The sequence below is a fragment of the Episyrphus balteatus genome, chromosome 2 (genome assembly GCF_945859705.1).
Source record: "Episyrphus balteatus chromosome 2, idEpiBalt1.1, whole genome shotgun sequence".
NCBI lineage: Eukaryota > Metazoa > Arthropoda > Insecta > Diptera > Syrphidae > Episyrphus > Episyrphus balteatus.
This window is the reverse complement of record NC_079135.1, coordinates 90,498,073-90,522,805: the sequence shown is the minus strand read 5'-3', so window position 1 is coordinate 90,522,805 and position 24,733 is coordinate 90,498,073. Positions and strand designations below refer to the sequence as shown.

The window sequence follows — 24,733 nt, the reverse complement described above, 5'->3', positions numbered from 1 at the left end:
TCACTTTGTTTTATTTTTATTCTTCTTTTTGTTTGATTTTGTTTTTGTGGGTAAATATTCTTCGTTGAGAATATTTTTTATAATTTTTGTTTTCTTTTTATTTGAATTCTTTTTACTTGATTTTTCATCTGATTTGGAGTTAATTTTAACAAATTGACCTACTTTCTTTAGTTTACTTTTTCTGCGTGCTTCAAACTTTGGATCTGTCGATATGACATCACGACGGGGTGCACTGCTGGCGAGTTTTTTCTTTTCGGATTTTTTGGTCTTTTTCAGCTTTAGCATATAATCGGGAACAGTTCCACCAGAATTTTTAATTATTTGAGCAATGCTTTAAGGAGAAAAAAAATATTTACTTTCCAATATAGAAAAGCAGTTAAAAAAAAAAAAAAAAGAAAACTTACCCTCTTAGATTAGTTGTGTCATTTTGTGTGAAAAATGTTATTGCATGTCCTGGTCGGCCAGCTCTTCCTGTTCGACCAATTCGATGAATATATGAAATTGTCGTTGGTGGGAAATCATAGTTTATGACCAAATTGACACCTTTGAAATCAATACCACGACCCATAAGTTCTGTACAAATGAGTACCCAAATATGTCCTTCGCGAAATGCTCGCACAACATTATCTCGCTGTTGCTGAGTTCTATCTGCATGAATGACATCTACATTGATTCCATCATAGAGTAATTCTTCAAAAAGTTGCTTAGCTCGATCCTAAAATTTATTAATTCATTAAAACAAACTCAAATTGATTTTACTTGTTAGTTAAATGTAAAATAAACTTATAATCAATTCGTTTTGAGAAATTCGACCCTACTGAATCAACTTGTAAACATTTAAAATTCTATGCAATTACAATCGAAATTCTTCTGAAAAATTAATTACCGATACTGATTAATACCGAGTGCATCATTATCAATTATTTGAACTTGCTAGAGTTAACAACGAACGAGTGGGCGATTAAATCTACACCGTGCATTCATTTGCCACATTCCAACAAAGAAATTCCCAAATTCATAATGTTACACTCTTGGCTATGTACAATAATTGTATAAAGCTGAAAAAGAAGTGACTTTTCAAAATTTTGTCTCAAGACATTGAGCTTAACTTTACCTCACATAAAAATTGTCTCCAAAATATAACCGATAAATAAAAAATTAAAAAAACAAGTTGCTGACTCTATATACTTGTAGCTGTCTTAAGTTTTACTTGGCCTCATTTAGGCTCTTGATATGTGTGCCCTTTATTATGAAAGTGAACTAAGTCATTGCTAAAAAAAAACGACTTAAGCTAGAAATTACAGTAAATAGACTTATTTATTGCTCCGTTAATTGCTTCAAAAAAGAAATTCTATTAAATTGTTTAAATAAAGTTATTATACATATTTTCTTTTTTTTTTTTGCAATCATGCAAAAAGTGACTTAGTCGACTTTCCTAACTTCTTCTTCCTTTTTTCTCGGCGCTGTTATGATCTCGATGTCGAGGGGATCATAGCCTTCCCACGTTACTGCTTCACACTAGTGATCCGCCTGTGGGGTTCGCCGGGTTGACCTCAGAAATCGGCGGCAAGCCTCCCGGTTTTGTATTGTTCCGTTTCTGAGGCCAACTGAATGCTGGTGTTTTTGCATTTGCTTGTACCAGGAGTTTTTAGGCCTACCTTTCTTTTTATTTCGTGTTGGAACGTTATATGATATTGCTTTTTTGACGGGGTTCTCAGGATCTCTCCTTTGAACATGGCAATACCAACTGAGTCGGTCGTGTTCAATTTTTTGGGAGATGGTATTTTTAACATGAAGGCTTCCTCGGATCTTCGTACTTCTAATTCTATCAAGCTTTGTTACTCCTGCTGTCATGCGAAGCATCTTCATCTCAGCTGCCGTTAACTTACTCTCATACTTTTTGTACATTGTCCAACATTGTGAACCGTATGTGAGTGCTGGACGCACAACTGCGGTGTAGAGTCTTCCTTTCAGCTTAGGGGGCATTTTTCGATCACAGAAGATGGCAGAATTTTCCCGCCACTTCATCCACCCTACGCTTACGCGATGATTGATATCGTCATCACAAGTACCTTCGTTATTTATCATAGACCCCAGATATTTAAACTTTTCACACTTGGGAAGCACTACACCATTCAAATAAATGTCAGGAATAGGCCTGTGTGGATCAGAAAATGGGCAGCATAGGTATTCTGTCTTTTTCGCGCTTATGCGGTACCCACTACCTTCTAGAACATCCACCCATACATCAAGTGCTCGTTGCAGGGATATCGGGTCTTCACTTATGATGGCTCCATCGTCAGCAAAGAATAACTGATGCACTTTTGGGTCCGTCACTTTGCCTTGAAGTCGACTTTCCTAACTATGGGCACATATCTAGAAAATTTTATAGAATCGGAACTAAAGCTGTTCAAAACATCAAAGAGGATGAATATGATCACTGATCACTCATCTTCCAAAAAACACGCTATTATGCTCATCAAAATATATGTATACATACGTATGGATATTGCACTGTATTAACGTTTAAAACCAACTTTTCTAATCATTCGAGAAGGCAATGAACAATGAAACTTCACAAATATTTCAGTTCAAGTGACCTCAACTCCAAAGCGTTTCGTCTAGGTATGACAGTAGGCTCATCGGTTAGATCGATCCACTTAAAATTAAAATAATTTTAATTATTTTTTCTTTGTTACTTCACAAATAAGTTTCACATTGAATACCATAGCGCTTGATCCGGTACCTGTAAATTTTTGAAAAGACAAGCTTTTCCATATTGGACTTGGACTGTGAAAAAAATGAAGCCAAACTCAAACTCAAGTTTAGGAGTAAATGTCAAAGTAAAAGGTGAAAACTAATCTATTGGATGATCCAAATTTATTAAAAAATTAAATCGTTACAACAGACATGGTAATTGGCCATAAATTCATTTGACCATAAAAATCACTGAACATGAATCAACATTATATGTAAACTTGTGAACAAGAATCATTTGAACTCGAGTATTGGTTTGTATGCAAGAAATAATATATTGCTTGTACTATACTGCCCATAATCTCATAAAGGCCCTAACTACACTTTTCTTACTTCTGAGTTATAGAGGAAAACAGTAAATCTAATATCGCAATTTGCATATAAAAATGAACAAAATTAAAAGTTCATTTTGAATTTTCTGACGTATTTGAAGACCTAGGCTAAAAAAATAAATGAGGATAAATCAGAGACAATGCCCTAATTCCAAATATGCAAAAAAAAATTGTAGTTAGGGCCTTTACGAGATTATGGGCAGTAAAAGACTCCCTGAATGTTTATAAACACGAATGTGAAAATGAATCCTAAATAAACAACTGTGCTGGTGACCAAAAAGGTTCATGGACATTTTTGAAGAGTCAAAGTCTAAAAACAGAACTTAATGAAATAAGGGATTCGAAAATCTAAAATTGGTCCATAAAACAGAAATTGATTAATAAATATGGTATTAATCGTTCAGTTAAACAAAAATGGTTTAACAGTTATTTGTCGTAAAAATTTCAAGAAGTAAAGGTGAATGAAACAGTTTCGAACTTTGATTATTTTTCGTTTGTTCTTACTGGGTTATCCAAAACTCTGCCAGGTTGTTAACTACATTAATACCAGTCTGTATACCAAAAATTAGCCTGTCACAATTTTTTTCTTTGAAAAAATCTATTTTTAATTTACATAATATTACTGACTTACCTTACTCTGCACAAATATAAGTACTGGTGGCTTCAATCCCTCTCGCACAAGGTCTCTTATTGCAATCAATTTCCCAGATTCAGATCCAACAAAAAGCAATTCTTGATTAACTAATTCAGTCGCAGCATTTTGCTGACCAATTGTAACTCGCACCAATCCCTTCAAATTCTTCAAAGCCCATTTCGAAACTGGAACTGTATAGGTAGCACTAAATAATGCTAGTTTCTTCTTTTCACTTGTACACGCAGTAAGAATATCATCAAATTGTTCTTTAAAACTATTTTGACCTTCTTCTAACATTTTATCAGCTTCATCAATAACAAACCATTCAATGCTAAGAAATAATACAAAGTTATGATATATTCCAAAAAAACAAAAGAAGTTTCACTCACTTTTTTAGATCCAAAACAGGCGGTTCCTGTTGCAACAAATAACGTACTCTATTCGGAGTTGATATTAAGATGTCGTATTTTTTACTACTCTTTGGGCCAAATTTCTGTTCAGCTTGACTGACTTTACTTATAACGTGTATTTTTAAAGCAGTTCCCTCCGAGAGTCTCAAACATTCGCGATAAATTTGTTGAGAAAGCTCACGAGTTGGTGCCAATATGAGAGCCCGAAAGCCGTCTTTCTTTGGACCTTTAAGATCATTGATGATTGGGGTTAGAAAAGCTATTGTTTTTCCAGATCCAGTTGGAGCACAAGCCATAAGAGGGCGACCCTAATGATAAATAAGTCCGAAAATGAACAATTTTTTGGAAAGTTAACTCTTACCTTTAACATAATGGGCATAGATTGCATTTGAATAGGCGTTGGAGTTGGATATTTACAAGCTGCCAAATTGTTGACAAGTTTTGGCGAAACATTGTAAAGAGTTTGAAGATCTTCGAAGGCAGTTATTGGCGGTGGAATATTTTTACCAATGACCGAGATCTTATTCTCCTTTCGCAAGTTGATAATCTATAACAAATAAAATGGGTAGTAAGTAGGTACCTTATGAATCTAATCACCGGTTAAAATAGACTTTAGAATTACCTGTTCTTCCTCTTTAATTCGCTGCTTTTCTTCCAACGTCAACGAAGAAGACTTTTTCTTCTTTGTAACTGAGAAAGTTGAGCCTTTCAAAAGTTCCATTGGTTCGTCTTCAACAATTGGAGGGTTCTCATCATTGTCAGAGACTACTTCTTCTTTTTTAATATTTAATTCAGGTTCAACTTTTACATTCAATGACTAAAAAAATAAAAAAATAAACTTAGTTCAAATAACATCACGAAAGGTGTAATAGGTCCTATTTTATCTTACATTATGTTTATCAACCTTTCTTTTCTTAAAGTGAGCACCTTTAGTTAATTGTCGGAATAAATCAAATGAATCCATTGTCGAAGAAATTAATACAAATTATTCTCAATTCGAGTAAATTTTATTTTTATTAAAACGCACGTGTATGAAAAAATATCAACAAACGAAACATAAATGACACTAATGACATTTCTCTGTAGAGTTGCTAAAATATCGATAATTTATCGATAAAATCACGTATATCGATAGTTAGAAAAAACTATCGACTATATTAGTCGTGTTCCTATACCCGTGGACTTTCATGCAAGTTTTTTCAAGCAAGTAGCAAAAGATTTTTTTTTTCACTTTTCAAGCCTGGTACGCTGCTCGCGCTAAATTTTAGCTCCCATACAAATTATCGATAAATTTTATCTGAGCTAAAATGGATTCCATACAAATTATCGATAACTTGTATGAGAATTTTATCTCAGCTAAAATTTAGCGCTAGCAGCGTACCAGGCTTGAGCTAAAATGGATCCCATACTATCGATAACTTGTATGGGAATTTTATCTTGGCTAAAATTTAGCGCGAGCAGCAGGCTTAAAGCCTGGTACGCTGCTCGCGCTAAATTTTAGCCGAGATAAAATTCCCATACAAGTTATCGATAACTTGTATGGGATCCATTTTATCTCGGCTAAAAATTTTCGATAATTTGTATGGGAGCTAAAATTTAGCGCGAGCAGCGTACCAGCAATAAGCAAAAAAAAAACATTTCTGTGCTCCAAAATAAAACAATTTAATTTGAAAAAATAAATATCGTCTTAAGCCTGGTACGCTGCTCGCGCTAAATTTTAGCTCCCATACAAATTATCGAAAATTTTTAGCCGAGATAAAATGGATCCCATACAAGTTATCGATAACTTGTATGGGAATTTTATCTCAGCTAAAATTTAGCGCGAGCAGCGTACCAGGCTTTAAGACTGGTACGCTGCTCGCGCTAAATTTTAGCTCCCATACAAATTATCGAAAATTTTTAGCCGAGATAAAATGGATCCCATACAAGTTATCGATAACTTGTATGGGAATTTTATCTCAGCTAAAATTTATCGCGAGCAGCGTACCAGGCTTTAATCAGTGTTATTTGTGAAAATTATTTTCAATACACAATGTGTAGTAGCACAAATTCTTTGGCACGCCACAAAAATTCCACCACCATTTCTTTCCATCATCAAAATGCACAACCTCAGCCTTGTGCATTTAGAAAAATTAAAATAAAAAAAAAATGATACAAAAACCACCACCCATGGATTTGGAAAATATAGGTATGTATGCGTATTTTAAAATTAATAAATTATATAATTGTTGATTTTTCTGTCTTCTAGTGGAGATCAATTCCAGACATCAATGACTGAGTTTACAGTTCGAAATTTTCCTCCACGCCATCCAGGACGAGTGAAACGAATCTTATATTTAGTAGAGACTACAATACCTGAGTGTGATCCACATTTCACAGACTTGTAGTGTAAGTTAAAGAGATTCCCTTCTGCTCTTTGTGAAGCTGATGGTACTATTTTTTTTTTCTCAGGTCTGCACCCTCCGACCACTTGTTGATGTGTTCGCTCTAAATCCTAGACAAAAACAACATTCAACAATTCTATGTCGAGTATAAAAATGACGTCAGAGACTCCTTGCTCGCCACACTATTGGATGCAGTCCGTTCGAGTGGCAATCAAGATGTGCAAGTTCGTATTACAAATACATTGCGAGGAAAGCATTTTGTTCCCCTCAAGCCTCAACAGTTGTGTGCATGAAGTGACTCTCCTTCGTTTAGTGATAAAGAATTTCCAAAATTCCTGACGTAGATGCAAGATTTAAGAGAAATTCAACGCCAACATTCCTCATAGAAGTCTGAAGTAAAGTGTCACACAAGACGTTCATGTTTTGATATACAATTCGACTGAATAAATCTAAATCTCTAACCAAAGTTTTAACTTCAGAGTTTATTTGTAATTTTATTTGTAGTTTCAAAAGGTTTAGATTTACTAGGAACAAACTACTTCTCTTACGTACAAATTTCAGCACTTAATTACGTACTTCTAGATTCAAGGAGCCATATGGAGTTTCAGTGGTTTTTCTGTAGCTAAAAAAGTACTGGAAATGGAAAATGTACATCAGAAGCACTTCCAGATGTGCTTCGCTGATGTAGTTTTGAAGTACATTTGTCTGTACTTTTAATGGAGGGGAAATTCATTTCATCTTGCATGCAAGAAAGAGATAGATGCTTCACGTATTCTTATATACAGAAAGTATATAACTGAGTTTTTTCCCGAGCTCCTATCTTTTTTCAGTGGAAAAGAAGTACTTCTTTTACGTACATATTTCGCCGGTTTTTTCTGTAGTTCTACGTTTGCTGGGCTCATTAAACTCAATCATCTGAACTAATCTATTTATTTCGATAACAGAGCCTACAGAAACAGATAAACAGCTACAGCTGACAACAAATGACAACAAAAGTAAATACATATTTACCGTTTTTTACATAAAATTTACACAAAAACAAATTTATCTCCCACAAATTTCATTAAATTTGCAAATAAAAATTATTAAAAGATGAATTCATCATTTAAATTATCCAAAGATTTCCGAATGGCTTTCAAACAAAAATTAGAAAATAGAGTAAGTTTCAAAAAAACAACCTACCTACATTTTTTATGATTTTTAAAATAATTTTACTTGCTACTAGTTGCATGTCGTAAAACAAGAGCCTTTGCCATTCAATATAAAACAAGAAATACAACCCTTACAAGAAAACAGATCCATTAAACAAGAATGCATCAAAATCGAATCAACAAATGAACCATTTATCCCAATGAACTGGTGTACGACTGAACCCAAGCATGAAATAATCATTCCAAAATTGGAAGACAAACGACATGTTAGTAGAAATGGTTACAAATTCAATTCCCACCAATCAAAGCTTTTGCCACCGAAAAAGAAACGTCCGCAACAACAAAATCGCAAACCCCAAATCGAAATTGCGATCAGAGTGCATGAAAATTTGTCCTCAAAAGATCCAAATTCACTAACACAAAGGCAACTCGATTCACTAACTTGGGCGGAAACGGTTATAGTCAGAAGTGCGTTGCCAAGACACGAAAGACGACCGCCAGCAGAGCTACAGGGTCCAATTGAAATACAAGATGACAACCCGGCAAACGACTTACTTAATCAAGCATTTATACAAAACGAAACGATTCATGTGATTCCAGATACCCTCCAATTAGCTGTTATAAATTCAGCTAACTCAGGGGGAAGATATTCATTGGCACAAGCTCGTTTGATTGAAAAGACTTTGAGCAAGGCTGTGATCAATTATATCCTTGAGAATCCACGAGCCAAATTACCGGTTTTTGGAAAGTCAGTTTATTTTGATGGTGTCCTAGTGTTGGACTGCAAAGATGAAGAATCTTATAACTTTGCCAAATTAATATTGAGTGATATTAAACTTTGGGAAGGGTCTAGGTTAAAAATGGTTGAGCCAGAGAAAACACCATTTAATTCAATTGGAACTTTGCATATTCCCGATGTTGGTATTGATAAAAATTTAGTTTTAGATGTTCTTAAAGCTCAAAACCCTTCGGTTAATATGAGTAATTGGAAGATGTTGGGAGAGACCCAATTTACTGGTGGTCAGAGACAATATTCTATAATGATGTCTAATCCACCGATATATTATCAAAGACATAAACAGCTGAGACTTTATTTTGGAGGAAGTGAAGTTATACTTAAGCATTTTGGTTGTGAATGGCTTTGGAATTGTAAAGTATAAGGAATACTTTTTGTCTTCATTGGTGCGTTTGTTTTGGAAAAAAACGAAAATGTATCTGTACAAATTTTTATTGAAACACAAGTCTTTTACATTCGTAGATTTTTATAATAATTGTTACATTTCGTAACATTTTTTTTTTTTTTTTTTGATAAAAGGGTTTTTATGTAATTAATGAATTTCTTTTTTTTTTGGAAAAAAAGAGTTTTTTTTATATTTTTGATATAATAAATATGTATGTACATTATATACATGTTAACTATTTACTTGATGAAGTAATATTTACTTCAAATTAATAAATAAATGAATGAATGAATTAAATGTTAATTTGGAGAAGTTGTTTTAATTTTCATGAAAAATTGTGCATCATGTAGGTATTTGATTCAATAGAAACGTTGTGTTATAAAAAGAAGAACAATGGCTCTATTCTGCTAATCGATTCACGTGAAAAGCCTTCTTTCGATTCGCATGAATCGAATAGCAGGGGCCTTACTTTGTATCTCGTTCCGAAAGTAATAAATTTTTTAAACCAATATTTGGTACCCTCTATTTCTAAAGAAATCTACTACTTTCGAAATAAGAATTCCGAAAGTGGAATTTTTGTACCTCGTAACTCGTTTTCGAATGGCAAAAGCATTCAAGAAAATTTGTGAATATCTACAACAAATGTGACAGCGGAATGCACACGAAATATTTAAAAATATTACTTTTTGAATGTTAATCTTGAAATAAAAAGAAAGGTAGGCCTAAAAACTCCTGGTACAAGCAAATGCAAAAACACCAGCATTCAGTTGGCCTCAGAAACGGAACAATACAAAACCGGGAGGCTTGCCGCCGATTTCTGAGGTCAACCCGGCGAACCCCACAGGCGGATCACTAGTGGGAAGCAGTAACGTGGGAAGGTTATGATCCCCTCGACATCGAGATCATAACAGCGCCGAGAAAAAGGAAGAAGAAGAATCTTGGCTATAGTAACAAATTAGGCAAATTAAAATTTATTTATAGGGAATCTTGAAGCTAAAATTTACCAAAAAAAAAAGTGTATAATAGTTAGTTGATATAATTCGCGTGTTTGTATACCGAATTGATACAGAGAACAAAATTTGAGAGTTCATGACCCCAGGAAAATATAGCAATTCATAGAAGAGCTTTCTTTCAGAAATAAATGTTAAAGAAACGTAGGCTGATTTGGGATGCCAACCTGCAAAAATTTCATAATTTTTGTTCGTTCAATCCTTTATTCATTTATATCTGCATCTTAGTGCAACCAAATCTATCACACCTATTACGATTGTGAACTATCAAATGATAGTTGATAAAAAATAAATTTCGATCTCTTATTATCTAATTTGCAAAAAATTTGAAAGTAAAGAAATCCAATTGAAAAATTCCATTAAAAAATTACCAGTTTTCCTCCAAATTAGATTTTAAAACACCAAATTTCAGTAATTATCAACTATCAATTGATGGTTGACAATCGTAATATGGGTGTATTTGTTTTTTAAAATAATTCTATAATTATTACAATAATTTCTTACCCAACTCAGAGTAGGGCCCCAAGACTGTTAGTTTTTTATTAATTGCATCCCAGAATAAAGAATATTTAAGCCCAAATAAATTATAAAACTTTGAAATACTTGCGTTCAAACGGAGTCCAATACTTAACTTGATACAATTAGGGATGCAAACGATACATCGATGTTTTCAAAACATCGATGTTTTTGTTAAAAACATCGATGTATACATCGATGTTTCTTAAGCCGATACATCGCCGATACATCGACGTTAAATCTGCAAAACATCGACATCGTTCATTTTGTTACTCGTTTTTCTTTTTTTGCATAATAACAGAACTTGAACTCTCAAACTCAATCTTTTTTGTCTAGTGTTCAAAGCTTCAAAGTTTTTTTTTTAATGTTTTCATTCAAAAGACTGTTTCTGTGTGTTCAGAAATCAGAACGCGACCGTCAGAGGCGTACGTTGAGTTGCCGGGGCTCCGGGACAATATTAATTTTTAGGGGCCATTTCGACATTTTTTTAAAAAGGATATGTATACGCCTTTCTCTTTTTTTGGGGGCCCCAGAAGTATTATTTGTTGGCCGCTTAGATTATTTTAGTAGCATTTTTTGAGGTCCCTGAGGTAATATTTTTTCTACTTTATTTATAATAACAGTTTCCTTCTCTGCATTGTCTCCAGTCAGGGCCCTAGCGTCAGTTGGGGCCTCGGGGCACCGCCCCGCTTGGCCCAATGGTGTGTACGCCTATGGCGACCATTATTGACATGCTTGTGAGTTACGTTCAGAGCTCTGAACGTTAAAAAAATTGATTCCATTTGATTAGAATTGATGGTATTTATATATAAATAAAAACGAAAATCGTATTAAGAAAATATGTTCCATTTTGTTGATAAATTTGTCTGTTTTGTGGTACCTAAAAATTGAATTCAACTTAGGTTTTTGGGTTTTAAATAGATAAGACATAAATATTTTGTTCTTTAGATACCGTAGAACGTATTTATGTCCAACAAAAATACATCGGGAAAACATCGATGTATCGAAGATAGAACCGATGTTTTTTTAACATCGATGTTGTAAATAAAACATCGATGTATTCAAACATCGATTTTTTTTTTAACGATGTTGCATCCCTAGATACAATCGAGTGTGATTCGAGTATTTACGGGCCCTATTATGACTCACGAGTCGAACGTTAGACTCTAGTTGAACGATTACGCAAACACTCATGTCGTGGTATTCCGATTAGAAAACTACTACTTTCACCACGTAATGCAACCAAAATTTAGAAAGCAATGCTATAATATTTAGGCCGTGTGTGAATTGCGTTAAATAGTTAACACCGTGTAAAATTTTTGACACTATTGAGGTGAATAAAAAATTTTCAGCTGTTAAAAATTTATTGGGCTCTGGGACCTGGTTAAATTTGAGTTAAATTTTTTTTGCAGATGATTTTTTGATTTTTTTGTGAGTTGGTGGCGTATTTATGCATACAATCAGCTTTCAAATAAATTAATCACAGAATCTATTCGTAATGACAATAATGTGAATATCTGCAACAACGCACTAGCACCAAAAATTCTACATTGCATTTCTTAACGCCCCTCTTTTTGGAAAATGCGTATTTTCGAAAAAAAAATTCTGGGCAAATATTTCTCAACTTTATGAAAAAAATAAAAGTTTTTTTGTTTGTTTTTATTTACTGTTTAGCAGTAATGCTTTTTTTTATTATGTGAAGATGTTCTTTTACATTCAACTACAGTTACAGAAGGACGCTCCGAACTTAATCATTTTTTAAATAAAAAATATTATAATAATAACTAATACTATGTTGAAGAGAAAAAAAAATTTTTGCATTAAATAATTCGTCATTTTAACGCACATATGTAATTATTATAATAATTAAATAAAATTATTTCCGCCGCTTAACATACGTTGTAGTAAAATTGTCAAACATTGCGTTAAAACGTGAGGAAAGCCTAATAAACTCGAATGATCATCATCTTCTCATTCCTCTTCAGTTGGCACTTGGAAATTTGTACCAAAAAGACTGTTGCACACAGCAATGGCAACATTTTTACGAGCAATCTTTTTAGATCGACCAACACCGACAAATTCTCGATCGTCAACAATAACTTTAACAGTTTGAGCAGGATTAGCGGCATCTCCATTATTACCACAGTCTGTATAAGTTAAGCGAGGGCGCATCTAAAAATAAAAAATGAAATTAGTTTTATCAACATTTTTAAGAATTTAAATTTTTTTGTCTTACAATGCACAAAAGTGTAGCTGGATGCATAATTTCCCAGTTAGGTGGCAATTCATTGCGACCAACAGGCTTCTTTGCTGCAGCTGTTTCAGGATTCTGTTGGGAACTATGTTGAGGTGGTGCTGGGTGGAATTCTGGCACATGGAAGCCCTCATTTTCCCAAGCGGTAAACAATTTATACAAAGCAAATGAAGCAAGATTAACCATTGGTACATCATCAGTTTCTTCAGCAGATAAATTGCCTTCGTCACCATTTGTAGCTTTAAATATAAAGAAAATTTTTGCTATAGCTTTTTACTCTTAAATAAATATATTTATTAATTACCTTCACTTGATTCACCAAGATCCATTGGTTCAGAAATCGACTTTTCGCGGGGCTTTTGCATCATCTTCTTAATAACAAAGTCACGCAAAGCTTTTTCACAGGCATTTGTTTTGGCATTGCCTTTCGAATTTCCAACACCTTCGTATTGGCAATCGTTAACTGTTACTAAAGCTGTAAAGCCACCCTCCATGTTACTATTGATAATGAAATCGCCAATCTGAATGCCCTTAATTTCATAGAGTGCCATCAGAGCATTCTTGGGTAAAATAACTTTGCGCAAATGACGATTTTGACGAATCTTCCTCTCCTTTGCACGTACTACAAATAAATTTCAATCTTGGTAAGATGATTTATTTCAAAAACTATTAGAATAGCCTACCTGAAGGCTTCTTACGAATACCACCAAAGATCTTCTTAAAGAATGGCTTACGTGGGCTACCACCATTTTCTTCGGATCCATCAATAGATTCAGTACTAACAGCATTTGCCAAATCCATTTTCTCTTCCTTTGGAGGTTCCAAAATAATGTCAGCTACTATTACTGGCTTTTGTTCGGGCACCACAGCAGCCACCACAACTGGTTTCGGATCCTTCTTAAGAATTGGCTTCAATACCTTAACTGGAGTCGAATTTGGTGTTGCAACAGCAGCTTGTGCTGCCTTGACTGGGCGAGGAGTACCAGGATGCTGGGCTGCAACTTGATCCTAATTTGTGAATCAACAAAATGCAAATTTAATTATTTTGTCTATGAAGAGTGACACAGTTATAAACATAACGAAACAAAATGTTGCAGTTTTTCAAACGACGAACTTGAAATGTTGCAATATTTTGACACGAATGAGTTATGTTTACTATACTTTTGTTACTTTCATTTAAAATTAATTAATTATATGTATATTTTTTAAAATATCAACAAAAAATATATATAAAAATGAAACAAAACGCGTTAGACTAAAAAAAAATAATCACATAATAAATTTTAAACATAAGACAATGTGTGTGTGGTTAAAAATAAAAAAATTGCTCTCTATTCTACAAACCCCATTTTGCTCCATGATAGATAGAATAGAATCATTGGAAAACCCCTACACATTTGAAGCAAGATGCACACATGTATACTCTGCTGTTGGCTCACATTTATATATTTTCCTGGTGAACGAGAGAGCAGAAGTAGCAGGAGCAAGTCAAATCGTTGTTTTTTTTTAATTTGTGTTCCAGTTTCCATTGTTTAGGAATAGATATGGACATTTCTACAGCCAGGACCCAAACGATGTATTTTTATTATTTTTTTTTTTTCGTTTGCCTTGGACTTATATAATTGTTACAAACTATTTACCCATTAAAATCTCGACTTGCTGTTGTGGGGTTTTTACTCATTTAACGCTCAGTGAGTTTATTTGCTTTTGGTTTAAGCAGGAAATTCATTGAGATTGTAATGAGAAAAGCCAAATGGTGTTGTTGTTGAAGGATATTTTTTTTATGTGTGTCGGAAAGACACGAAAATATTTTTTGTTTGAATTTTAACGGATAAATAACTGGTTAAAATTATATAATTCTACATGGAGTGCGATATGTTTTGTACAGAAACAGTAATTATACAATTTCGTTTGAGGTTTGAGCAAAGTAAATGAACATAACTACAAGAAAAAATGTTTTTTTTTTTTATTATTTTTTGCATTTCTGCCAAATATCAGGACCAAGGCGAGATATTTGTTGCTAAAAATTATGTAAATAAACATAAAAAAAAATTAATAAGAATGTTACAATGAGAACGATAAAATATTTTATAAATACTAGATACTTAGAATAATTTTGTAAAACATTTTTAAGTGTAAGAACAATACAAATAGGTACAATATAATTTGTCAACTTGTATTGTTAGACATTATTTGGCAAAAAAAAAATTACATTTGAAAAGATTCAATTGCATGCTGAATCATTATTTTTATGTTAGCGTACCATTTATTTTGTGAATGCTTGTTTGTTTTTTGTGGACCCCTTGTATATATAAACTATACAAGGGTGGACCCTTAAAATATTAAAACTTACTAGGTATATTTATAGAACGGGAGCTGGCAGCAGCGTGGGAGGTAAACGATTTATATCAATATTACAAGGAGGTCCATAGTTTCATTACTTTTCGTGAAATTGTAACAAATTATTTATTATTTTGGGAAACAGGCTTTTTCGTTCCACGAAGCTCTGAACATAGTTCCAACATGCTCTTAACATACTCTGAACTGAACATGTTTATTTATTTGTGAAATACAATTCAGAACCAATTGATATGTTACGTTTTCACACGTGTAACAATCATAAAAATATAATATTTTACTATTATTAATTAAATTTGGTGAATTTCAGAACTGCAGCGACTATTTTTCATATTTTGAAAGATGTTGCATTTGATCATTCTTTTACTCAACATGCTCGGAAATTTTATTGGAAGCACGCTGTAAACATGAAAGAAACACACATTAGTCAGAACGTTCAGAGGTAAAAAAGAAACACACGTTTTTGAACTAATGAAATAATATAATAGTTTAAGCATATCTCAATTATGTAAGCTTCGTCCGAAAAACTTTTAGTTCCCACTAAAAAAATATCATAAGTTTTCCAAAGCAAAAAAAAAATTGTTTGAACTCTTTAGGCCTTGGTTACAGTGTTGTTTCCAATCACGTTCCAATTTACATTTTTTAGGAACGAACGTCAAAAAGAGGAAAGTCCTCATCCCTCTTGCCTACAACTTGACTGGTTAGGCGATTGCAAAATCAACATGTAGCTTTGAAGTACATGTTTCTTGTTTGGAATGGATTTGAAATTCAAGTGATTTTTTTTAGGTTAGGAATTCCGAATTCGTGTAGTTCGACAATAACAAAATCCCTTAATTTCACGTTTACGTTCAAAATTTGGCTGAAGGTTATAAAGATGAGCATAACTGACTTTGCTGGTATTACGGTAAAACTGTTTCAGGGGAGGTATGAGGCATGCATCTGGCTATTTCCCTAAAGCACTCCGCAAAAAAATAGCAGTAATACAATAGAGGCAAAAGGCATTTCTACGATGTTCACCTATTAGCTTTAGAGCCCAAAAAAGAGCCAATGCATTTTTAGGCTCTCCAGACCAGATATGAAAGTTGTATTCTAGTATTATTAAAGTCGAAACTTTTATCTTAAGTTTGCAATCTCAACTTCTATTTCGCAAGTTGAGTAAACTAGAAGTTGATCAGCTCGAGAGTTGAGAATGAAAAGTTGAAAATGTCAACTTTGAGTGAAGAAAAACAAAATCACAAGTTGAGAATAAAAAAGTCGAGTTCAACTCGAAGTTGAGAAAATCATTCATGTCATAGGGCCATTTTTTTTTCACTATTGCTTAACTTGAAGAAAACTCTAGAGTTGGCGAACTTGAGAGTTGACTTCAACTCAAGAGTTGAAACAGAAGTTGTAGACACAGTACACATAATAAGGTAATATATTCCGAACGTTGTCAAAATTTGTTTGTCAAAAATGGGCACCAATCTGTCAGGTCGGACTTTAATTTTTATATTTCAATCGCAGTAAACAGGAAATTTGTTTTTGTTTTAATTTATAAAATGTCATTTAAAAATATTATAAATTAAAAAATAACAAATTTTCATCGTGTTTCATCGCGGAAAATGGTAAATAATTGTTTAAAAATTAGTGGTGTGCGTGGTTTATCGGTTTTTGTGCGTTTTTCGTCGGTATTTTAAACAATTAAGAATTCGGTAGCTGACATTGGTCGCCAAAGTGTCATGTTTTGACAATCTGGCGACCAATGTCAGTTCGGAATATATTACCTTTTTATGTGTACTGTGGTTGTAGATTTGTTTTTTTCATTATTTGTTTCTCGACTCTCGAGTTTAAAAACTAAAGTATGCCAACTTCCAGTTTAAAAAATATTCCTAGGATATTTGTGACAGTTAATACAAATATGTCAATTTCAAGTTTGAAGTGCTGTCGTATATGTCATTTCAATAGGAGTTTTGTGTGTTTTATGCTTTGTTTGTGATAAAAATGTTTAATAAGTTTAAATAATAGCTGTTTTATTTTCCTCGTGATCCGGATCAGATCATTGATTTATTTGCGAAACAATAACAAAACAAAATCCTGCTTTTGTTGTAAAGCTAATAAAAACATTGATCTGATCAGGATCATGAGGAAAATAAAACACAGCTAATATCTATTTTAAATAAATATTTTTCATAAATTATTTTGTCTTTTTTTTTTTGAAAAAAAAAATTTTTTGAAATTTTTTTTTTGAAAAAAAAATAATTTTTTGAAAAAAAATAATATCAATTTGCTCGCAGTTGTGTGTGTTTTTGATAAAAAAAAATATTAACTAGCGTTTTAAGAACTATTGGCGGGAAATGTGTAAGATTGGTATATAAGTGTTTGCAGTTTGGACTTATTCAGGAGTTTTATTTAAAATGCAGCAATAATTAACATAAATTTAAGCGGAAATGCACTTGTATGTTTCTATTTTGATAATAATTGTCAATTCTTCCTATTTATTGACTACTCTTTAGTCCAAGCTTCCATATGCAAATATTTTTTTTCGAAAAACTATGCGTACAATTTCACTTTTTTTGTACCACAATATACCTACCTCAAGTGAAACAATTTCTCAAATAAAAAACATGACATTTTCATCGAAAATCTCAAGTTTTCTGCCCAACTTCTACTTTTCGGGGAGTTGAGGAAATCTAAAGTTGACCAACTCTCGAGTTGAAAATCGAAGGTCAACTTTTAGTGTAAATTCGGAAGTTGAAGATAAAAATCCTCAAATTGTGTTCAATTGTGAAAAAAATGGTGCTAAAGCCATTTTAGTAATTTACTTAGCTAAAAATCAATCTGCTTTTGACATGCTAAATTACTTAAAGGGCTTTAAAATTAAAATTTAAAATTTTGCGCTAAGATTTTTAATTGAATAGTAAAACAATGCTACAATTGAAGCATTAAAATATTTTTTGCATCTGGAAACTAGATGCTATGTCCTAGACAACTTTAAACCTACCTATTTGCAATAATTATGAAATTAATTTGTGAATCATCACGAAATGTTATTGTAAAAATAAATTAATGTTTTTATTGTGTCCACAATCTTAACATACAGAAACAGATTGTTTAATAAATGCACGAAAAGAAAAAACCTAAAAATAATTGATTTTATTGGTAGGTACCTATTTTTTTCTTTTACATAATTTACACAAAGGGAAAAACATGGCTGACCTCATTAAAAATTCATCTTCTGCAGGTACAAAACAATTTATTGATTTATGCTAGGTACTTTTTTCATCATGCATAATATTAGAATTTTCTTTATTTTTTCTCAAGAATCTATAAATGTTAAGAAATAAAATTTAACTTGTTTCCAAGTATAGATACAAAAATATTTCAAGATAATGAAAATCGATTTTTCACCGGCTTCCTAGGTACATAATTTGATGTATATGTATTAGGAAATACCCAAGCATTCACAAATAAAATCTAATTCTATATTAATTAATTATGAAAAAACAAACATGTTTTACTTACATTTGCTTGAACAAAGTTTTGGTTAGTTCTTCTTGCACGATTCATTTTTATTTTAGTTAAATTTATATTTTAATTAACTGGAAATATAATTATTTTACGAAAAATGCGGCTCCACGCGTCAACGAGCGAAAAATGAATGAAGTGAAAATTTTGAACAATACAAAATGGACTCTTCTGCCATGCTCTTCTGCATTCAGGTATAATACAACAAATGAGAATGACAAGGATAGGACACATCGTACGGAATGAAAGAAAGAGGTAGCAAATGAAAACATATCAAGCTGAACTGTTTTATTAACAAACTGATATACAGTCGTCTCGCTCACACCCATAGTAAAAAAACAAAAGTAATTAGAAAGATCCACACTATTAAACATGTTGGACAGACATGGCCTGGTCTGATGGTCAGACGGATAAAAATCCATTAAGTGTGAAACAGATTAATCAAGGGAATAAGTCCGCGCTGGATACCCACATATTTTTTAAAGCCTATTTACACTAGGAGTGTGTTTCTTTAGCTACGTTCCTTTGGAAATATTTATCTACTTTTTAGTACTTAAAGCAGCTTTGAACTACTTTTTCAGTATAGCAAAGTAGTTCAAAGTAGTTTTAAGTACTAAAAAGTAGATAAATATTGGGGCGACTTTCCATTAGGGTCGCACGCCTAGAGTTGTGATTTTATTTTTTACAGTGAGCTTAGGGTCTCAATAGAATACCTTTAAAATATTAAGGTTAGGAAACACCCCTAAGTATGATTAAAAAATAAATATTTAAATTTTTCATACAAAATGTATGCAAATGACGACCACGAAGAATTTGAAGTTTGAGGCGTATAAAAGTTGAGATGCGTATGGGGGGGCATGCTGCCCCCCTGCAACCCCCCTGCTTGGGCTCACTATAGGATTTGAGCTGGGGACAAGTTTGGGTATGTAAAAAGAACTTCAAAAAAATTTTTTTTTTTCTTCGCGGTCGTCATTTGCATGCATTTGTATGAAAAAATGAACTTTAAAAAATTAATTAAAAATATAAATACACGTTTCCTAACTTTAAAATTGTTATTTTTATTACTTTTAGTCATTAATCTTTCACATAAAATTATTCGCGTATTAAAATTCGTGCGACCCTAAAGGAAAGTTGAGCCTAAATATTTCCAAAGGAACGCAGCTATTGATACAAATTTAACAATTTCAGCGAGAAAAATTATTCTCGAAATTAATTTTAGCTGACACCTGTTCGCAATTTTCTTCATTGCAGATTTTTTTTCATCGTTTCTGCAGATTTTTCAAAATATTTTAATGGCAACACTGCTTGGAATATTCCGGATAAACTTTTTTATTGTTTCTTTATACATTCCGGAATATTTGGAATGCATTCTTTTTATTCCAAATCAGACCTGGAATTTATGGAATATTTTTTTTACACATACACAGTTGTGTGTAGGTGTAGTGAGAAGCTGTCATTTGTTCAACAAAAACAAAATTAAAATTCGCTCTGAAGCAATTCTTGCACATAAATAAATACAAATTGTGGGAAAAAATAATTTATTAATACAAGAGTTTTTATTCTAATTGTTTTTATTTCTCTATCTTATGCATGCAAATAGAAATATAAGAAATAATAAAAGACGATTTTATATAATGTTTGTGTTTTAACTAAAAAATGTGGTTGAACTGATTGACATTCTATCTAAGCTTTTTCTGTTTATTTATTTTTGCGTTCTGGATAAATTTTTTTGTCCCTCCGGTCTATTCTATTCCCTATCCGGAAAAAATAAAGAAACACACTCTAGATAGTTTGCCAAATTAGCAAAGTTCAAAATTTTCTATACGATTTGACATTTGAAATGATATAATTTGCGAAGTCTATTATAGCCATTTTTCGTTCAAATTTCAAACTTTATTTTTTTTCTATGCGATTTAGCATTCGAAATAAGATAGTTTGCGTAATTATTTCATTTCCCAACTAGCACAACAGCTTCTATAAATTGAAATCTCGTACACGGAGAAAAATGAATCTAGTATTTTATACTCCATATGACTAGTAAGGAAATTAAAGTAAAAAGCCCTAGATTTTAAGTAAAATTTACCTTACGTATTGAACATTTCTTGGCTCCGTAAAGTAATTTTTACAAGAAAATTATGGTGAACAAAATAAAGTAGTATATACCTTACGAGTAGCAATATTTTCTTTACGTAGAGTAAAATAAACCTTCATCCAAAAAAGTGTATGACTCTTTTCACTTTAAGATTCTAGTAAAAGATATTTTACAAATTTAACTATTCTATGAATAAGTTTTACCTTACACTAAGGTAATAATATTACCTAATTCTAGGAATTTTCCCCTATACATAGTAATAACTCTTAATTGCTGTCATTGAAAAGTCTGCCATTTTGTCTTCCATGTGTTTTGGAAATTTTTTTTTGTCAAAGCTTTTAGGTGTCCGGGTGCGGAATAATTAATAAAGAAATAAAATCTTAAAAATTCTTTTCTCATTTGTGTTTTTCTTTTGAAAGTGAAATGTTTTCATTACTTTTTCTGTTCTTTTATGCGTTGTTATTGGCTCCGTAATTACGGATAGCAAATTTTTTTTCTTGTGTTAGAATAATATATGTTCATTCAATCTAATTAATTCATGAAGAATTAGAAAAAAATTGGATCAAATAAAGTCAATTCCATTTTTATTGATGATATTTTCCTAAATAAAATTGTTTGTTTGCACCTTACAAAAATTATAATAAACTAGGTAATTTATGTAATTATTGAAAAACATAACAGGGTCATACGTTACTTACTTTTTTTATGCTTTTCAATAATTACAAAAATCACTTTTTTTATTTTAATTTTTGTAAGATAAATGCATACAATTTTATTTAGAAAAATGTCATCAATAAAAATGAAATTGACTTTATTTGATCCAATCTGTAACTAAATTACATACCTTCCATTTACTTTAAAAATCAGTATTTTCAGCCTTATAGTAAGGTAAAATATGTACCTAAATTTCTAGTAATTTCTATTAGAAATTCATACAAAAAAAGGCTTTACTGTAAAGTTAATCATAAGCTATAAATTTACTAGAAAAGTAAGGTAAATTCCATTTTATTGGGGAGTCATCCCTATTTAAACTTTACATTAAAGTTAAATATACCAGAAATAAGGTGGTTCATACCTTATTTTTTCTCCGTGTAGGTTCTACTTTGTATACAGCTTGTATTGAGCTTGCTTCAGAATTTAACTGCTTATAGAAGTTCGGACTTGTTTAACAACTTCTAATAAGTTGTTTAAATACTATTAAAGAAACTTAAACGAAAAAAACTTGTTTTTCTTATTAGCCTGTTTAATGAATTTATAGAAGCTTTACAGAAATTACTAAGTTTTGTATTTGATTTTTGGTTTTGATATTAAATAATCTAGCTCGGACACTTTTTGGTTTTGACATTGAATAATTTAGCTCGGACATTTTTTTTGCTATTTGAACTGATTAAGTTTTTGATTTCATTAATGAATATACTAGGATGGCCGAGTGGGTAGAGTGGTGGACTCTACCACCAAGCAGATACGAAGTTCGATTCCTGGGTGTGGTAAAAAAATTATATACCTTTAAAATTATTATTAATAGATATACTAAAAACTAATGGAATGTTATATAAAATATCAGATCAAAAGATAAAATTCATGATTTAAAACCAGTTAAAAAAGAATTCTTTTCTGTTTTTGTAGTTTTTTTTTTTTAATTTCGATAAGACATGTATTAAAGAGCTATACAAGCGCTTCCGAAACTATCTGTCAAATCTCAAAGCTTCGGTTGAGCTTCGGTAAAGCTTCGTTTAAGATCCTTATAGAGGGTCAAACTTGTATAACGTTCTCCTTTTTCCATGCCCAACAACCTTACTAAAGTTTAAAAGAAGCTGAAATGTAGCTTTTGTAATACCTTAACCGAAGCTGAAATGTTAGTTGGGTTGGGATCTAGTGAAACAAGCTATTAAACCATTCCCAACTAACAATTTGATTTCCAATAGTGTCAATACAGGCTAGTTTTTGATTTGTAAAGTAACAACAGCAAATCTTATACAAACCATTTTGGCGTAAATTATCGAGGTTATTTAGTTGCCTTAAGACTTTCTTTCACAAGTGCTATGAAATTAATAAGCTTTTTTAACAACATTTTAACAAGGTCTTTCAAAAGTTAGCAAAGACACATTTAGTATGTTCAGAAAATGCTATTTAGCTTCTTAAAGAACATCATAATATAGTATGATTAAGGCTTTCATAAAATGTTAAAAAAAAAAATTTTAACATGTGAATTTATTTATTTTATTTATTTCTTTTATAATTTGTATTTTTTCCCTTTTTAGGAACTTCTTCTGCATTTTTTTCTTCTTCCTGAAATGAAATAAATTTATTTTAATTGAAAAAACATAACTTTACTTACATGCCCCAGGTAGGAATTGAACCCACGTATCCCGCATACCAGCCCAGCACGCATCCACCAGACCAAACTCAATGTAATAGAGAAGTGGAAAATTGTGAATATATTGATTTTGTCATTTGTCTTTTACTATATTCTCCAAAATTGAGATAGCTAATACTTTGCAAAATTATTTTGTCGAATAAGCTGAAAATATATATTTGTTTGCATTTTTGTTTGCATTTTTGTTCAATAAAAATAAAATTGGGTAGGTTTATTATTTATAACTTTTTTTTATTCAGATTTTCCACTGTTATTGTTCATATACATATGTATGTAATTCATTAAATATCCGACTTTCTTCTTAAGTTGAGTTTGGTGATGGAGCTATCCGACTGCAAATATCAGCGAAAGCGATTAATATTTTGCTAATTACAATTTTATCATTTCATGATAGCCACAAAACCAATTAAAAGTGCTAAAAAGAGATTTAATTCACTAACAAAAAATATTAAAGTAAAATTCAATTGGACACCATTTATGTTTACTCACAAATTGGAAATGTCACAAATTAAACAAGCAAACATTTCTATTAAACGTTTACTTACAACAGCAAATAGCTTTATTAACAAGGCGTTGATAAAATGGGTTGTGTATTTGGTGAACCTTTTTAAACAGGTCTTAATGATGCTTAAACAAACAGGTCTTTTTGTAAGTATCTTTAAGCTGTTCTTAAGAAGACCATTTGTAATTTAAATATACAAGTGTTGTTCAGAACTCTATGAAAAGGCTCTAAAGAGGCCTTTTTTTACTTCCAAATGGTTGAACTGCATAATTAAACTTTAAATAAACTTTTTATTAGCTATACCTTGCCGAATTGAAAAAATCGAACCTAATGAAAGCTAAATTGTTAGTTGGGTTGACCTATTATATATGGACTGCCAGGACCAGGTTCAAGCTATGGTGGCGCCGCTTGGTAGGGCAGCGGGAAATAGTAATTTGACATCTAGTTTTGTGACATTTGCTTGTCAAAAAAAAAAAAATTTAATTATTTGCAGAAATTGTCAAAGGAATTTTGTTTCCCAAGAATAAAAAGGTAACAAAAAATTAAAAATATATTAATATATTCTTTTTACAGTTTTATTCCAAGTTTTATAATTTAAATTTTTATTCTATTCTTTCATTTCAGAAAACAATTTAACAAAAATGGACAATCAAATCATTTTTACTAGCAGCAGCTCAAAAGGAACCCTCTAAATCTCTCAAAAGAAAATCGGACTCTCCAGAGGCAGCAGAACTCCAAACCGAATATGCAGAATAAGCCACACACGAATTACGGGATGAGTTTTACATCAAACGTGAAACGATGAGACATCAATTCATCTGGTATTCCAAGAGCAGGAATAGTCGTTGTAACCATCTTGGATCATCGGCTGCAGCAAGTTACTCTTGATGGCAATGCCAGGAGGACATCATTGGAACATTAAAAATAACCTTGGGCAAAATGAAACCTGCTCATGTTGTGGCTGGATATATACACAATGTGTTGTGTCTAATGGAATACCAACCAGCCCTAACTGAACACCCCGAATGGCAAAAGGTGCGAATGTACAAAAGTGACAGCTCGTCTGCGTGTACCTCAAGATGTAGTGGTAGCGTTGATGCATTCGACTCCCTCAGCTCTACTTATCGGGTGTCTTTTAATCGCAACGGCTCGGCTTAAGCACTCACTCAATCCCCAACTTTGAAATTGTATCAGATAACTTCTTTGAAATGTTGCCGTTGACCAGCCTCATGCAAGACTTCCGACCACGTTATCTAAATGGCAATCTCATA

General features: G+C 32.0%; 3 protein-coding genes across 4 annotated transcripts; 1 reads left to right on the top strand and 2 right to left on the bottom strand.

The window, feature by feature from the left end:
• On the bottom strand, nucleotides 1–5,189 carry LOC129910060 (DEAD box protein 52 homolog). The gene is made up of 7 exons (XM_055987308.1): nucleotides 5,023–5,189; nucleotides 4,756–4,950; nucleotides 4,495–4,680; nucleotides 4,113–4,441; nucleotides 3,721–4,054; nucleotides 405–715; nucleotides 1–331 (listed from the first exon to the last, which is right to left on the bottom strand). The coding sequence occupies exons 1-7, from the start codon at nucleotides 5,095–5,097 to the stop codon at nucleotides 1–3; spliced, it is 1,761 nt and encodes a 586-aa protein (XP_055843283.1). The 5' UTR covers nucleotides 5,098–5,189.
• A 2,306-nt stretch (nucleotides 5,190–7,495) lies between these two features.
• LOC129910067 (uncharacterized) lies at nucleotides 7,496–8,997 on the top strand. Its single transcript, XM_055987320.1, has 2 exons — nucleotides 7,496–7,675; nucleotides 7,743–8,997. The coding sequence occupies exons 1-2, from the start codon at nucleotides 7,610–7,612 to the stop codon at nucleotides 8,826–8,828; spliced, it is 1,152 nt and encodes a 383-aa protein (XP_055843295.1). The 5' UTR covers nucleotides 7,496–7,609; the 3' UTR covers nucleotides 8,829–8,997.
• Nucleotides 8,998–12,037: 3,040 nt separating this feature from the next.
• LOC129910068 (uncharacterized) lies at nucleotides 12,038–18,633 on the bottom strand. 2 transcript variants are annotated; one of them, XM_055987322.1, is made up of 6 exons: nucleotides 18,489–18,624; nucleotides 13,974–14,649; nucleotides 13,313–13,637; nucleotides 12,934–13,251; nucleotides 12,612–12,868; nucleotides 12,038–12,547 (listed from the first exon to the last, which is right to left on the bottom strand). In XM_055987322.1, the coding sequence occupies exons 2-6, from the start codon at nucleotides 13,986–13,988 to the stop codon at nucleotides 12,347–12,349; spliced, it is 1,116 nt and encodes a 371-aa protein (XP_055843297.1). In that variant the 5' UTR covers nucleotides 13,989–14,649; nucleotides 18,489–18,624; the 3' UTR covers nucleotides 12,038–12,346. The 2 variants fall into 2 exon arrangements, with proteins under 2 accessions (XP_055843297.1, XP_055843296.1); XM_055987321.1 differs by lacking the exon at nucleotides 13,974–14,649 and having other exon boundaries at nucleotides 18,489–18,633.
• Between the last annotated feature and the right edge of the window lie 6,100 nt (nucleotides 18,634–24,733).

Coding starts and splice junctions, on each gene's coding strand:
- LOC129910060 (XM_055987308.1), bottom strand. CDS start 5,097: ATGGATTCATTTGATTTATTCCGACAATTAACTAAAGGTGCTCACTTT. Junction 4,055..4,112: donor CCTGTTTTGGATCTAAAAAA/GTGAGTGAAACT, acceptor ATTATTTCTTAG/CATTGAATGGTTTGTTATTG. Junction 332..404: donor GACACAACTAATCTAAGAGG/GTAAGTTTTCTT, acceptor TTCTCCTTAAAG/CATTGCTCAAATAATTAAAA.
- LOC129910067 (XM_055987320.1), top strand. CDS start 7,610: ATGAATTCATCATTTAAATTATCCAAAGATTTCCGAATGGCTTTCAAA. Junction 7,676..7,742: donor AACAAAAATTAGAAAATAGA/GTAAGTTTCAAA, acceptor ACTTGCTACTAG/TTGCATGTCGTAAAACAAGA.
- LOC129910068 (XM_055987321.1), bottom strand. CDS start 18,533: ATGAATCGTGCAAGAAGAACTAACCAAAACTTTGTTCAAGCAAAT. Junction 13,638..18,488: donor AAAACTTTGTTCAAGCAAAT/GTAAGTAAAACA, acceptor TTCACAAATTAG/GATCAAGTTGCAGCCCAGCA. Junction 13,252..13,312: donor TATTCGTAAGAAGCCTTCAG/GTAGGCTATTCT, acceptor ATTTATTTGTAG/TACGTGCAAAGGAGAGGAAG.